Source organism: Candidozyma duobushaemuli (assembly GCF_002926085.2).
Source record: "Candidozyma duobushaemuli strain B09383 chromosome Unknown A_B09383, whole genome shotgun sequence".
Lineage (NCBI taxonomy): Eukaryota > Fungi > Ascomycota > Pichiomycetes > Serinales > Metschnikowiaceae > Candidozyma > Candidozyma duobushaemuli.
Genome location: NW_020289901.1, coordinates 2,581,904 through 2,594,384, shown reverse-complemented (window position 1 = coordinate 2,594,384; position 12,481 = coordinate 2,581,904). Strand labels below are relative to the sequence as shown.

General features: G+C 46.4%; 6 protein-coding genes across 6 annotated transcripts; 5 read left to right on the top strand and 1 right to left on the bottom strand. All coding sequences in view use genetic code 12, as the record gives it.

The window, feature by feature from the left end:
- Positions 1-293: 293 nt before the first annotated feature.
- On the top strand, positions 294-2,423 carry PRT1 (translation initiation factor eIF3 subunit b; the record flags this gene model as incomplete). The annotated part of the gene is made up of 1 exon (XM_025479738.1): positions 294-2,423. The coding sequence occupies one exon, from the start codon at positions 294-296 to the stop codon at positions 2,421-2,423; it is 2,130 nt and encodes a 709-aa protein (XP_025339211.1).
- Positions 2,424-2,503: 80 nt separating this feature from the next.
- On the bottom strand, positions 2,504-2,848 carry CXQ87_001190 (BolA family protein; the record flags this gene model as incomplete). The annotated part of the gene is made up of 1 exon (XM_025479737.1): positions 2,504-2,848. One exon carries the CDS (start codon positions 2,846-2,848, stop codon positions 2,504-2,506), a length of 345 nt encoding a protein of 114 aa, XP_025339210.1.
- A 775-nt stretch (positions 2,849-3,623) lies between these two features.
- Positions 3,624-5,603, top strand: CXQ87_001189 (ERMES complex Ca(2+)-binding regulatory GTPase; the record flags this gene model as incomplete). The annotated part of the gene is made up of 1 exon (XM_025479736.1): positions 3,624-5,603. The coding sequence occupies one exon, from the start codon at positions 3,624-3,626 to the stop codon at positions 5,601-5,603; it is 1,980 nt and encodes a 659-aa protein (XP_025339209.1).
- Positions 5,604-5,699: 96 nt separating this feature from the next.
- On the top strand, positions 5,700-6,308 carry RRS1 (Rrs1p; the record flags this gene model as incomplete). Its single annotated transcript, XM_025479735.1, has 1 exon — positions 5,700-6,308. The coding sequence occupies one exon, from the start codon at positions 5,700-5,702 to the stop codon at positions 6,306-6,308; it is 609 nt and encodes a 202-aa protein (XP_025339208.1).
- Positions 6,309-7,156: 848 nt separating this feature from the next.
- On the top strand, positions 7,157-7,959 carry CXQ87_001187 (uncharacterized protein; the record flags this gene model as incomplete). The annotated part of the gene is made up of 3 exons (XM_025479734.1): positions 7,157-7,198; positions 7,242-7,337; positions 7,381-7,959. 3 exons carry the CDS (start codon positions 7,157-7,159, stop codon positions 7,957-7,959), a joined length of 717 nt encoding a protein of 238 aa, XP_025339207.1.
- A 560-nt stretch (positions 7,960-8,519) lies between these two features.
- CXQ87_001186 (uncharacterized protein) lies at positions 8,520-12,425 on the top strand (the record flags this gene model as incomplete). The annotated part of the gene is made up of 1 exon (XM_025479733.1): positions 8,520-12,425. One exon carries the CDS (start codon positions 8,520-8,522, stop codon positions 12,423-12,425), a length of 3,906 nt encoding a protein of 1,301 aa, XP_025339206.1.
- Between the last annotated feature and the right edge of the window lie 56 nt (positions 12,426-12,481).

Below are 12,481 nucleotides of genomic sequence, written 5' to 3'. Positions count from 1 at the left end.
CCACAGATTGTCATCTCCAAGCGTGCGTGCAAGAACTTGGGCCCGATGTCCTTGTAGTTGTCTTTTGAGCTCAATGAGTCCGTTTACCACTTGGCCTTTATAGCCAAATGGGTAAATGTAGAATTTTCAATATGGTCTATTTGTATTAGTTAGCATAGGTTCACAGGGTCTGGTACACATTTGCATTCGCTGCAAAACACGCTACACTGCTCTGCGCACCCGTGCACCTCACCATACTAGAAAAATTTTCCAAAGTTACACAGGCTAGATCAACAAGCTTCTCCAAAAAAAACATGCCAGCTCCTACCTACGAGGAACTTGAGAAGGAAGTCACGGTCGATGACCTTGACTTCTCTGATTTGGAGGCCAAGTACGCCGTCAGCTCCGACTTGGGGCTCGACAACTACGTGGTTGTGGACGGTACTCCAAAGGCTCCAGCTTCTAAAGCTCCATTGTTAGAGAAAGTTTTGAGAAAGTTTTTGAGCAAAGTCGGTGAAATTGTCGAGGGCGAGGCCGGTTTGTACCTTCCAGTCGAGGACAACATGACCAAGGGCTACATTTTTGTTCAGTACAAGAAGCCAGAGAGCGCTAATGCAGCTGTTCTGACCTTCCACAACAAGCCTTTCGATGCCAAGCACAAGTTGCTTGTCAACAAATTCGCCGATGTCGAGAGATACTGTAACGATGGTAACGTTGCCGACGAGTTCGTTGAGCCAGAGGTGCCTCCAATGAAGGAGACCGGTTACTTGAAGTCTTGGTTGCAAGATGACGCTGGTCGTGACCAGGCTGCCTTGCACTTTTCTGAAACCGTGGGTGTTTACTGGACCAACAAGAAGGTTGACCCCAAGGCCGTCACCGAGCCAAGAAAGGGCTTCACTTCCAAGTACGCCAAGTTCTCTCCAAAGGGTACCTACTTGTTTTCGATTCACCCACAGGGTGTTCAGTCCTGGGGTGGTGCCAACTTTGACAGTGTCAGCAAATTTGTGCACCCGCAGGTTCGTTTGATTGACTTCTCTCCCAACGAGAAGTACATGGTGACCTTGTCCCCTGCCCCAATCACCATGCCTACCAACGCCGAGGAGGCTGCTAACTTCCCATTCGGTCCTGAGTCTGAAGGCCACAAATTGGTCATTTGGGACTTGACTACCGCTGAGGTTGCCAGAACATTTGCTTTGCCTCCTCACTTGGAGAACCAGAAAGACATGCCATGGCCTCTTGTGAAGTGGTCTTTCGATGACAAGTACTGTTGTCGTCAAGGCCCAGATGCCTTGGCTGTCTACGAGACCCCCTCTTTCCAGTTGTTGGACAAGAAGTTGGTGAAGATCGACGGTGTTGTCGACTTTGAGTGGGCTCCAGCTGGTGTCCACTTGTTGGGCTCTAGAGAGGAGCACGGCGAGCACGTCTTGTCCTACTGGACCCCTGAAACAGCCAACCAGACCGCCAGAGTTGCTCTTATGCAAATTCCATCCAGAAGAGTTCTTAGAACTGTCAACTTGTTCCAGGTCAGCGATTGTAAGATGCACTGGCAGGACGAGGGTAAGTTCTTGTGTGTGAAGGTGGACCGTCACACCAAGTCCGGTAAGACGTTCTTCTCCAACCTTGAGTTTTTCAGAACCACAGAGAGAGACATTCCTGTTGAGAAGTTGGAGTTGAAGGACGTGTGTATCAATTTCGCATGGGAGCCTGTTTCCGATAGATTCGTCACCATCAGCAGGTTGGATGACGGTAACAACAACCCAGCCATTCCAAAAAACCTGGTTTCTTTCTACTCGACAGAGCCTGCCACGAAGAACAAGGCAGCCAAGTTCAGAGTACTCTCAAAGGTCGAGAACAAGCACTCCAACACGCTCAGTTGGTCGCCTAGAGGCAGATACATTGTCGTCGCTACCATCGCCAAGTCTTCTGGTGAGTTGGAATTCTACGACACCAACTTCGAGGACGAGACCACCAAGAAGCCTACAGTCAAGTTGCTCAAGGCCGAGAAGTTCGGCGGTATGACCAACATTTCTTGGGACCCATCTGGAAGAACCGTTGCTGCCTGGTCTTCTTCGTGGGTGCACGCCATCGAAAACGGTTACAGATTGTACGAGTTCACCGGTGAGCAGTTGAGAGACGACTCGATGGACCAGTTCAAGGACTTCATCTGGAGACCCAGACCTGCGTCTATGCTCACGGCTGCCGACCAGAAGAAGGTCAAGAAGCAGTTGCGTGAGTACAGCGCCCAGTTTGACGAGATTGACGCCATGGAGGCCGATGCTGCCACCAGAGAGGCCATCTTGTTGCGCCGTAGACTCCTCGAAGAATGGAAGGAGTACCGTGCCAAGCACGCGGGCAAGAAGGTTGAGGACCACGACGTGGAGGCCGAGATTGTCGAGGAGATCAAGGAGGAGATCATCGAGGAGACCGAGGAGTTGGTGGAGTAAGTGCATAGATTATACAGTTAATGGTAATGCGACTAGGATTCTATTTACAATAAATATGCTGGTTTTGAGGGGGGGTCCGACTAGGCGGCCTTGGTCTTGAGCTGAAGACCGTGCCATTGGGCGATTTCGTCCTTCAACACCTCGTTGACCAAGCGGTGCTGTTTGATCATAGGGATTCCTTTGAATTGGGAGCTTTCAACCGTGATGGCAAACATAGAGCCGCAGCCACCCAGAATGTCCCGAACTTGCAATGTCAGCGGGTCAAAGTGGTTTTTCAAGATATCATAGATCTTCTGTTCGTAAGAACCCATAGGTTCCACAGTCAGGAACAGTCTGAGCGCAGCTTGCCTCAGCGCTAGCGGAAGCTGTCTGGTGGAGAGTCTGAGCGGAGCTCTAAGAGCCAATCTGGGCACAAATCGTAACATATATGTGTAGTTGTAGGTTTTGAAGCTGCGACAAATCAAAGATGCTGCTTAGTGATGGTGTGCAGACACCACCGGGTGGGTAAGAAGAATGAAGGGAATCGGGTGGGGAAATGGCTCTTCGAGACTATAATGATCTTTCGATAGTGATCTTGTCTTCTAAGCTTTCAGGTTTTTTATACTGAATGGAGTTAATTCGGAAATGTACGGTGGGTGGTGGGATGGGTGGTTTACTAATGGCTGCGAAAACTGACTCGGATGGGAAGGGTCCATGCTGGGGTGCCATTACTAGTAAACTGGAGGCTTTTGATGAATTCGATCTCTCATGCAATTTGCAACGTTGAGAAGATGGAGCCAGGAATCATACTTTTAAGTGAAGTCTGATCTTATGGTAGTTGCACTGGTATTCTTCTCCATTACTGCCGGTCAGGCATCTGTAGCGACCACACTACATTTGGCAAGTACATATTGGGGTATTTCCTTCTTTCTCCAAAACATGTACCCTGAAGAATATGAAGCTAATTTTGAAATCACTGGTGTATGTCTGCTGTGCTCTCTACCAATACACATCACGCAAAGGCCAATGTGACAAACCAATTAAACATGTGAAGTTCATGAAAAGAGCGAAAAAGAAGATGAAAGAATTTATTTTTCTTCATCACTTTCCTACTATCACTGCCCTTATGTAATACACCTACAGCTCACCTGGACTGCACTACTAGATTTCGCAGCCTTGTTTCAACTACATCTTCAATAACACCACCATAAACAGCCATTGATGTCGCTACGAATTGTCATATGCGGTGACGATGCCGTAGGTAAGCTGACCCTACTAGCTTCCTTGGTGAAGGGCGAATATGTCCCTTCGGTTCAAAGCATCATACCTTCAGTCACCATATCCAAAGATGACTATGTCGCCATGAGCGATCTGATATCAGAAGATTCCGAAATTGACAGCTCCACATCGTCACTTCTGCCCTATATTCCATCAACAACCGTCATTGTCGATACTTTGGCGTCTGACCGCATGACCCTCAATAAGGAGCTCAAACAAGCGGATGTGATACTTCTAGTGTACCTGGACCATTACACCTACGAAAGAATCCTGTTGTACTGGATGCCTTTCTTCCGTGCTCTGGGTGTCAATTTGCCTGTTATAGTCTGTGCTAACAAAAGCGATCTACACGGTCTGAGTGAAAAGCCTCTATCGTTCAAGCAGCAGAACGCTGAGGAGTTCGTTCCTCTTATCAACGAATTCAAGGAGATTGAAGCGTGTGTTAGATGTAGCGCTAAAACTAGTGCCAATGTCGTGGACGCCTTCTATCTTTGCCAGAGAGCAGTGACACACCCGATATCGCCTATCTTTGACTCTAAAGAGGGTAACTTAAAACCTGCTGCTGTGGAGGCACTCAAGCGTGTTTTCTTTTTGTGTGATGCTGACCAGGATGGATACCTCTCTTTTCAAGAATTCTCGGACCTTCATTCAAAGTGCTTTGGACATCCAGCTTCACAAGAGGAGTTCGACGACATCGTGCTCAGTTTAAGCAGTGTGATCCTCCCATCTGAAGGTGATCCAAAGGGCATATCCGAAAATGCATTCATCATCTTGAATAAGATGTATGCCGAGAAGGGCCGTCATGAAACTATATGGGGTATACTACGGGCCTTCCAGTATACAAACTCACTTTCGTTGAATGATAAGTTTCTATTTCCAAGCATCGAGGTTTCTGAGCACTCCAGTGTTGAGCTCAGTCCTATCGGCTACCGTTTCTTTGTTGACTTGTTTTTAAAGTTTGACAAGGACAATGACGGTGGTTTGAATGAAGAGGAGCTCTCTAATTTGTTCTTGCCTACACCAGGAATTCCCAAGCTCTGGAAGGAGTCAAACTTTCCATCGTCCATTGTCTGCAATGAAAGAGGCTACGTGTCATTGCAAGGGTGGTTGGCTCAGTGGAATCTAACGACTTTCCTTGACCACAAAACTACTTTGGAATATTTGGCCTATTTGGGTTTTGATGAGGGCAATTCCACCAAAGCCATAAGAGTAACAAAGCAGCGCAAGCTTAGACAGAAGCAAGGTAAGCAGTATCGCAGTCCTGTCAATGACAGAAATGTGTTCAACTGCTTCGTTGTGGGTGGTCCGCAATCTGGAAAGACGTCACTTCTTGAGCAATTCATCAGAGGTACCTTCAGTGAATACTACTCGCCCACTATACAACCAAAGATATGTGTTAAAGATATCGAGCTTCGAGGCGGAAAACAATGTTATCTCATCCTCGAGGAGCTTGGTCAGCTTGAGCCAGCCATTCTTGAAAACAAAAGTGTGCTTGATAAGTGTGATGTTATTTGCTACACCTACGACTCTTCGGATCCAGACTCTTTCCAATACCTTGTGGACCTTCGCAAGAAGTTCCTGAATTACCTAGACGAGATCCCTTCAGTATTTGTCGCCTTGAAAGCTGATCTCGATAAACAACAACAAAGATCCGATGTGCAGCCCGAAAATTACACAAGGGATCTATTCTTAAGCTCGCCACTACACATTTCGAGTTCCTGGACCACTTCACTACACGAACTCTTCATCCAATTGGTCGACGCCGCCAAAACCCCCAGCATCTCGACACCAGGTCTCGAAACGCATCCTGATACAACTGATTTTGAAAATCTCAAGCATTATCTCATTGCGGGTGGTGCCATTGGTTTCATGGCTATCTTCTCTGTCTGGATATGGAGAAGTGCGCAGATTCTGAATCGCTAGTGGTGATATGAGTTTTGCACGCACACTTTTTTTTTATCAGAGATGCGCATCTCTAAGGCATCTCAGCCAGGACATTTTTATCAATCACTGCCGAATATGTCTGACCAAAAAGAGTTTAAGCCAGTTACGGTTAAGAAACCTATTCCTAATACATATGATCTCGGTAACTTGGCCACGTTTGATCCAAACCCTTTGGACAACGCCCTTTTGAAGGACCCCGAGCAAAAGGAACAGCATTTGGCTGCTGTCACCAGAGACAATTTGCAGCTCTTGATCAACCAGGTTTTGTCCTTGCCCGTGAAAACTACCACAGACGCTCAAGGTACCTCTGCGGGCCAAGACTCTACCATGGCCCTTATACAATTGCCTGAGCCAAGTACTCCGTTACCCAGGGAAAAGGCTATTCCAAAGGCCAAGCCACCTACGAAATGGGAGCAGTTTGCTGCTAAGAAGGGTATCAAGGCTAAGGCCAAGGACGGTAAGATGGTTTACGACGAGGCTACTGGTGAGTGGGTTCCTAAGTGGGGTTACAAGGGTAAGAACAAGGACTTGGACAACCAGTGGTTGGTGGAGATTGATGAGAAGGTCAAGGGTACTCCCGATGAGTTGATTGACCCTAGAACATTGAAGCGTGCTGAGAGAAAGAAGTTGGTGAAGAAGAACGAGTTGCAGCACAAGCGTAACTTGAAGAACTCTCAGGTTTGAGCACGCCCGACAGGTTTGAGCACGCCCGACCAGCATCGCATCTGTATCATAGCAATAAAGGCATTGGAAACTACTGATTCTGTAGAAGCTTGGAGTGGGTGGGTAATTAATTTGAGGAAAGCCATGAGGGAAATTGGAAAATAAGAACTCATGAGCATTCGAAGAGAGGCTTATCAAACGGAAGCGTCATTTTAGGAAACTACAGCCGCTTTTAAGTCGAAAGAGGAATGTCCATTTGGTATGCAAGGAACAAGGATCATTTTTAACACATTCCGCAGAAATGCTGTCCAACTTTCCGTAGATTGGTTAAAGTAATGGCGACAAAATTCATACAATTACAATGGTACATCTATCCTCGCTAATTTCAAAAGCTTAATTAAGCATGTTTGTTCAATCGGTCTGACAAGACTCGGACGCAGACCCTTACTGCACCCTTACTGCACCCTTACATTCACCGTACATAACCTGATACAGCATACCCAAAGAAGTGTTGAAATCTTGTTTCTCGAAACATTGAATTCCTTCAGTCGAACACGAGGCAGCACATACGAAATCAAATGAATGGATGTCCTTCTTTCATTCGGAAGACCCCCGGTTTGACGTTTCTACGTACACTCCCTACCTCAAGCCAGGCCATCCGATACACCCTTCACCAGAATTTCAAAACACCTAAATGTGACAAGAACGGTATAAATCCTCATGAGCCACCAGCAAATCACCGTCACGAGATTCGTCCAGGACAGTCTAAAATCACAATGGTCTGCTAAGTTGGCAACCTGCACAGAGACGGGTTCGATACATTCGCAACTCCATGTCTCAAATGCTGTAGATGGACTAAACCACTCCAGATGAGTACCTACGACCCGGAACACTACCGGCCTATGATTGACGTATGTTGGAATTGCTTTTGTTCTTAGACAATGCTAACACCAGGCTATCCTCAGTGTCGCCGACCTAGAAGAAATCACAGTGAAGAGGATCAGAAATGCTCTCCAAGAGCTATTCGCCGTGGACTTGCTTCCCCACAAGGTATGTACTGACGACTTTGACTTGAAATTCCGCTAACCCACAGAAAGAGATGAACAACTACATTCTACAACGGTACTACAAGCTCCTAGACGAGAAGGATAATAAGAAGGACGATGTGGAAAAGAAGGAGAGGGAGTATCAGGACCATCTCCTTGCGCAGAAGTTGCTGCGGTCCGAGAATAATAGACCATTGACCCGGCGGGGTGGCTCTTCCAAGGTGGTCAAAAAGAAGGTTTCAAAAAGAACAGGCAAAACTCCCAATACGGCCTTCAATCAGGAGCTTGTGCTCTCTCCGCAGCTTCAGGAAGTTGTCAAGAGTGAGCGGTTGAGCCGGCCGCAGGTTGTCAAGCAGATGTGGGCGTACATCAAGGCAAATAATCTTCAAGACCAGCTGGACAAGCGAAAGATTCATTGTGACGAAAAGTTGAAAAACGTGTTCAAAAAGCTGCTGGTAGGCATGTTTGAGATGAACAAGATTCTTGGCGACCACTTCATCAAGGACGACGAACTTTTGAACGGCCAAAAGGAGGACACCGTAAGCACTAGCGAGGAGGAGGTAAAGCCCAACCTAAAACGGGAGGTAATTTCGGACGATAGCGAGATCAGCGATGTCGACGACTAGACATGTATTATACTGTACCGACTAATGTACTGAATACGATAATTGCAGCACATGGGAGAGGAGGAGATAGTGAACAAGAGTTGTGGGTTACAGTACTCTATTGACAAAACAGCGGACGGAGAGTCAAGGATCCGGCCAAATCAGAGCAATAGTCGATAAACTCTCCTTTAATTTAAAAACGCTGGGCTTAATTCAAATCATCGTCTCCAATTAACTGACTTTTTTTTCATTCAGCCGCCCTTGAAATACAACGTCGACGATGCCCAGAATGGCCGCAAATCGTCACAATGCGGATAGCTGCAAGCCTACAATACTCATATACTTTCCAAAGAGGAAACAATCATAGCAAACAGTAAACCAGTAATATTCACTAATCAACTTCTATACAACATTTCCCAAAAATAAAATAAATCACCGTCCTCTCCAAATCTCCGTAATCGGAATATTCTTCACCTGGTTGTCCACGCGAGCGCATGCTGGAGCAGCATAAACACCATCGCCATATGCCGTCTACAACCACATAGCTTCAAAGTAAGAACACCTCGACAAAAACAACACGAATGATCCCCAAGCACGTGGACCCCGGACCTCGCCTGGATTCCCTCAAGCTGACTGTGGAGGATAAGCTGCTTGAATCCGTTGATCTAAACAAGCTTTATGAGCTGGTCCTCAAGGTGCTCTTGCTTGAATACATATGTGAGGCGAGGTTCTACCAGACTATTCGGCCCAGCCCATCGCCGCTGAGGCGTACTGTTGATAGAAAGTCGAGATTCTCGAAAATGGAGCCAGACTGTGCTCTTCCAGGCTATTTGATCGAGGACCTCAAGGCCAAGTTGAACAGTATCGCCATGAAGAAGAGCCACCATGATGACCTCACCAGAAGGTCCTTGTTGAGGTTTTACGGCGACATGCTTGCTCCGTCGTTCAAGACTGACGTGAAGAGAGCAAACAATGTGGACATTTTGGTGATGAAGTTCGTCTCTGCTGCCAATAAGGAAGTGCTCAAAGTCGGCCTGATCCCCAATGAGGAGATCAGCTCGAGAGTGTTTCAGCAAACGGACGAGTTCATCAAGATCATATCGTCATTGATTCAGAGAGACAAAAATAGAGACGCGTTGGTGGCTAAGTTGGAGGAACATAAGGCTGCCTTGAAGCCTGCAAAGCCTGAGACAAACTCCAAAAGTTCTGACAATGTTCACTACCAGGAGCCATCTTGCCAGGTATCTGACATGGATCGCTCCTCGGTGAACCTCATAATGGAGTTGTTTGGAAAGGACCTGGCACAGTTACAAGACGACATTCTTCGGTTAAAGCCTACAGTCACTCAGAAGACGCTCCACAAAGACGTGGACCAGGCTCTATTCTACCTCAACAAAGACATTGGCAAGTATTCGCCAAAACAGTTCTCTTCTCATGCAGCTTATGAGAGTTGGAAAGAAAGGGAACTGGCTTTCTGCCAGCAACTCTATAAGAAGTACCCCGTGCCGTCGTCTATGAAGCTTTTACCCAACTCTGCATTACCAGCCGGTCTGGAGTTCTACATCATGCCTCCCTCGGCGGCTGTATCAAACTACTACACCATATTGACAAAGCTCTGTCTTCTTAACCACAAACTGAAGACAGCTAATCCTAATTCAATGCTTCTTGAAGACGACGTCCTGCTTCTTTCAAACAAGTCCAAGGAGATTCTCAACGCCTGTGCAAGAGTCTGGCGTGTAGATTTCCCAACCCGTGCTGTATGCTTATTCAGCGCAGCCCATTTGGCAGGAATCCTCATAGACCCGCTCTTCCAAAAGAAAGACAAAGAGTTGGGCCCAATTGACTTAGAGATGACCAAGAAGGTTCTCATGTCCTGTAAGCTGGTTGTTGAATCTCATGGAAAGCTTGACTGGGAAGAGAAGCGCTCGTGGTGTGCAAAGGACCAAGACCAATGGTTGAAGTTCTTAGGGTACACTTACAGTGAAACCTTCTACGGTATAAAGGACTGTCTATCCATAATCATGAGCAAGACTGTAAAGCCTAAGTTTGGTCCTTACCTTGCATTTCTTGGTGACTTTGTCGAATCCGACATTTTGTTTGGCAGACTCGCTGAATCAGGAGCTAGCTCAAAGTGGGAAAGAAAACTAACACGTACCCTATTGAGAATATCCGAATCTCTGTATGCTGAAGTTCTCAAGACGTTACCAAGAGACAATTCATTATCCATCTTGCATATCATTGACATTTCTGACGCCCTTGTCGACAATATCAGAACGCTTCAAAAGCGATACAAGAACCCTCTCTTAGGTTTTCTCAATGTCAGCAAAACATATGCTGCTGTCGTCACAGGTATGTTCGCTTCCGATGCTAAGAACGTCTTGAAGCACATAGCCGCTAATACAAAGGCAAGAGGTGAATTCTTGAACTACGGAGATGCTCTAGAAGCATATAAATCTCTTCGAGAGATAAGAAGCATACATGGCCAGGTTTCTCCTCAGAATGCAACCTTCAATTTCAACCTCGAGAAATTCTTCTACCCACATCTCGAAGCCTGGGTTGCCGAGAGTGGCAATAAGATCCGCGATTTCGTTATCAAAGCTATTGAGGAAGATTCTTTTGAGCCTATTGATATTGAAAATGATCAGAAGAAGTACAGTACGTCCGTGCACGACATTTTCACGTTCATCAAGCATTATCTCCTGATTCTCAAAGGACTAGACTGGCAAGACAGGTTTCAAGTAGCCAAGGTTTACACTATGTTGATGAAAAGTATATCGAATTGTGCATTGCTTTATTCGAGCCGAATGAGTGAAATGATCATGGAGGACTTGAACGAAGAGGTGTTGGAGAAAACCCCTGATGTACCTGAAACAAACGGCTGGTTCGCCGAAGTCAAGAGTAAAGTTGCAAGCTACAACTTGAACAACTCAAAAGTGGAGGTCGAAGAGCCATTCAATTTTACCTCGCGTACATGTATTGGACTCAACAATATTGACGCCTTGATCACACAGCTAGCTAAACTTGAGGAGTTGCTCAATCCTGAAGAGGTGTCGCTGTTCATGGCAAAGTATGATCCAAATTCAGGCAAATCATACACTAACCACATTATATCTCTCAGAGTTGTCAAAGCGGAAGAGCTTCGATCTGCACTGGACAGATCGAGCATACGTCCATATTTAACACTTGTTGACACGAAAGCCCGAAGGACAATTGTCAAAACGAGATCTCTTGATGGTGAAAACCCTGAGTGGGATGAAGAAGTGGAGCTCACTTTGGCCGCCAATTCTTCGATGACGATGTCGGCGACTGTCTGGGAAGAAAAGCTTGGAACTCATGCGGTCTGTGGCCGTGCGTTGATGCAATTAGAGCCTAGAAAATTCAAGCACGATGGAATACCACAAGAGGTCTTCCTAGATCTTGACCCTCAGGGAAGGATTCAAGTTGAGATAGCAGTGGAGAGTGAGAGGGAGGATGCCATTTTCGCAATGGGCAGAGCACACAGAGCTTTGAAGCGCAGCGTTGAGCGCATTACCAAGCTTATCGTTGCCAAATTCTCCAAGTTTATCAAACTTTGCTTTTCCAGAAATTCCCTTAAATCGGTCTGTGGTACCAGTGGAAACGTCAAGCCTTCTCAGGAACAGATGGACGAGGCTATGTTACCTCTTTACAACTATTTGAACATGAACTTGCTGGTTTTGGCGCAGTATCTTACCAAGGATCTTTTGCATAAAGTCATGTTGGAGGCTTGGAATATCGTCGTGGCAAGTGCTGATGAGTTGTTGCTACCCAAGCTTGCAAGTGCCAAGGCACTTCGCATAGCCCAATTGAAAAAGTTGAAGGCTGGTGGTAGCTCTGGCAATTTGATGGCATCTGGCTGGCAGTCTGCCGTCTCCTCTGCCATGGCAAATGTGACTAGTTCGATGAGTACCCTCGGTTTTGGCAAGACTCTTACGAACAATGAAATCGAAACTGTCATTGCTTGGCTCCACTTCCTTTGCCTCGACTTCTTCCATAACGAAGGTAACGGTCCACCCATCTACGATCTCAAGACTGAGCAGTACCAATCGATTTTGCTCATACCCGTTTACTACGACAAGAACTCGGCATTCCTCGTACAAGAGGTGGAGAGACTCTCTCCAGCATACCTACAAATGCTTCGTGACAAAAACAACGTCTTCATATCGAATCATCCAGACGCCGATACCGCTAGTTTGAGGAGCAGAGCTGGTTCTATTGCTCGAAGCCTGACGATAAGAGCCAATGCCACTGCCCAAGCAAGAGCACGTGCAGCTAAAGAGGCCAGGGAGCTTCTGTCTGATCCATTGGTTGCTCAGACTTCAGCTGAAAATATCATTCTTCGACTTTTGCTTATCAAAGATGAGAAGGCATTCGTCGCAAAACGTGTTGAACAGAGAGAAAGACTTGCTCACACAATTGCTACTGAGCGTCTTGCAAGAGCAGCAGCGGAAGGAACATTATTTAGATAGACTACGAATCAATCATCATTACAAACTTTTGTTAGATCTCTATGTTACAAACCACT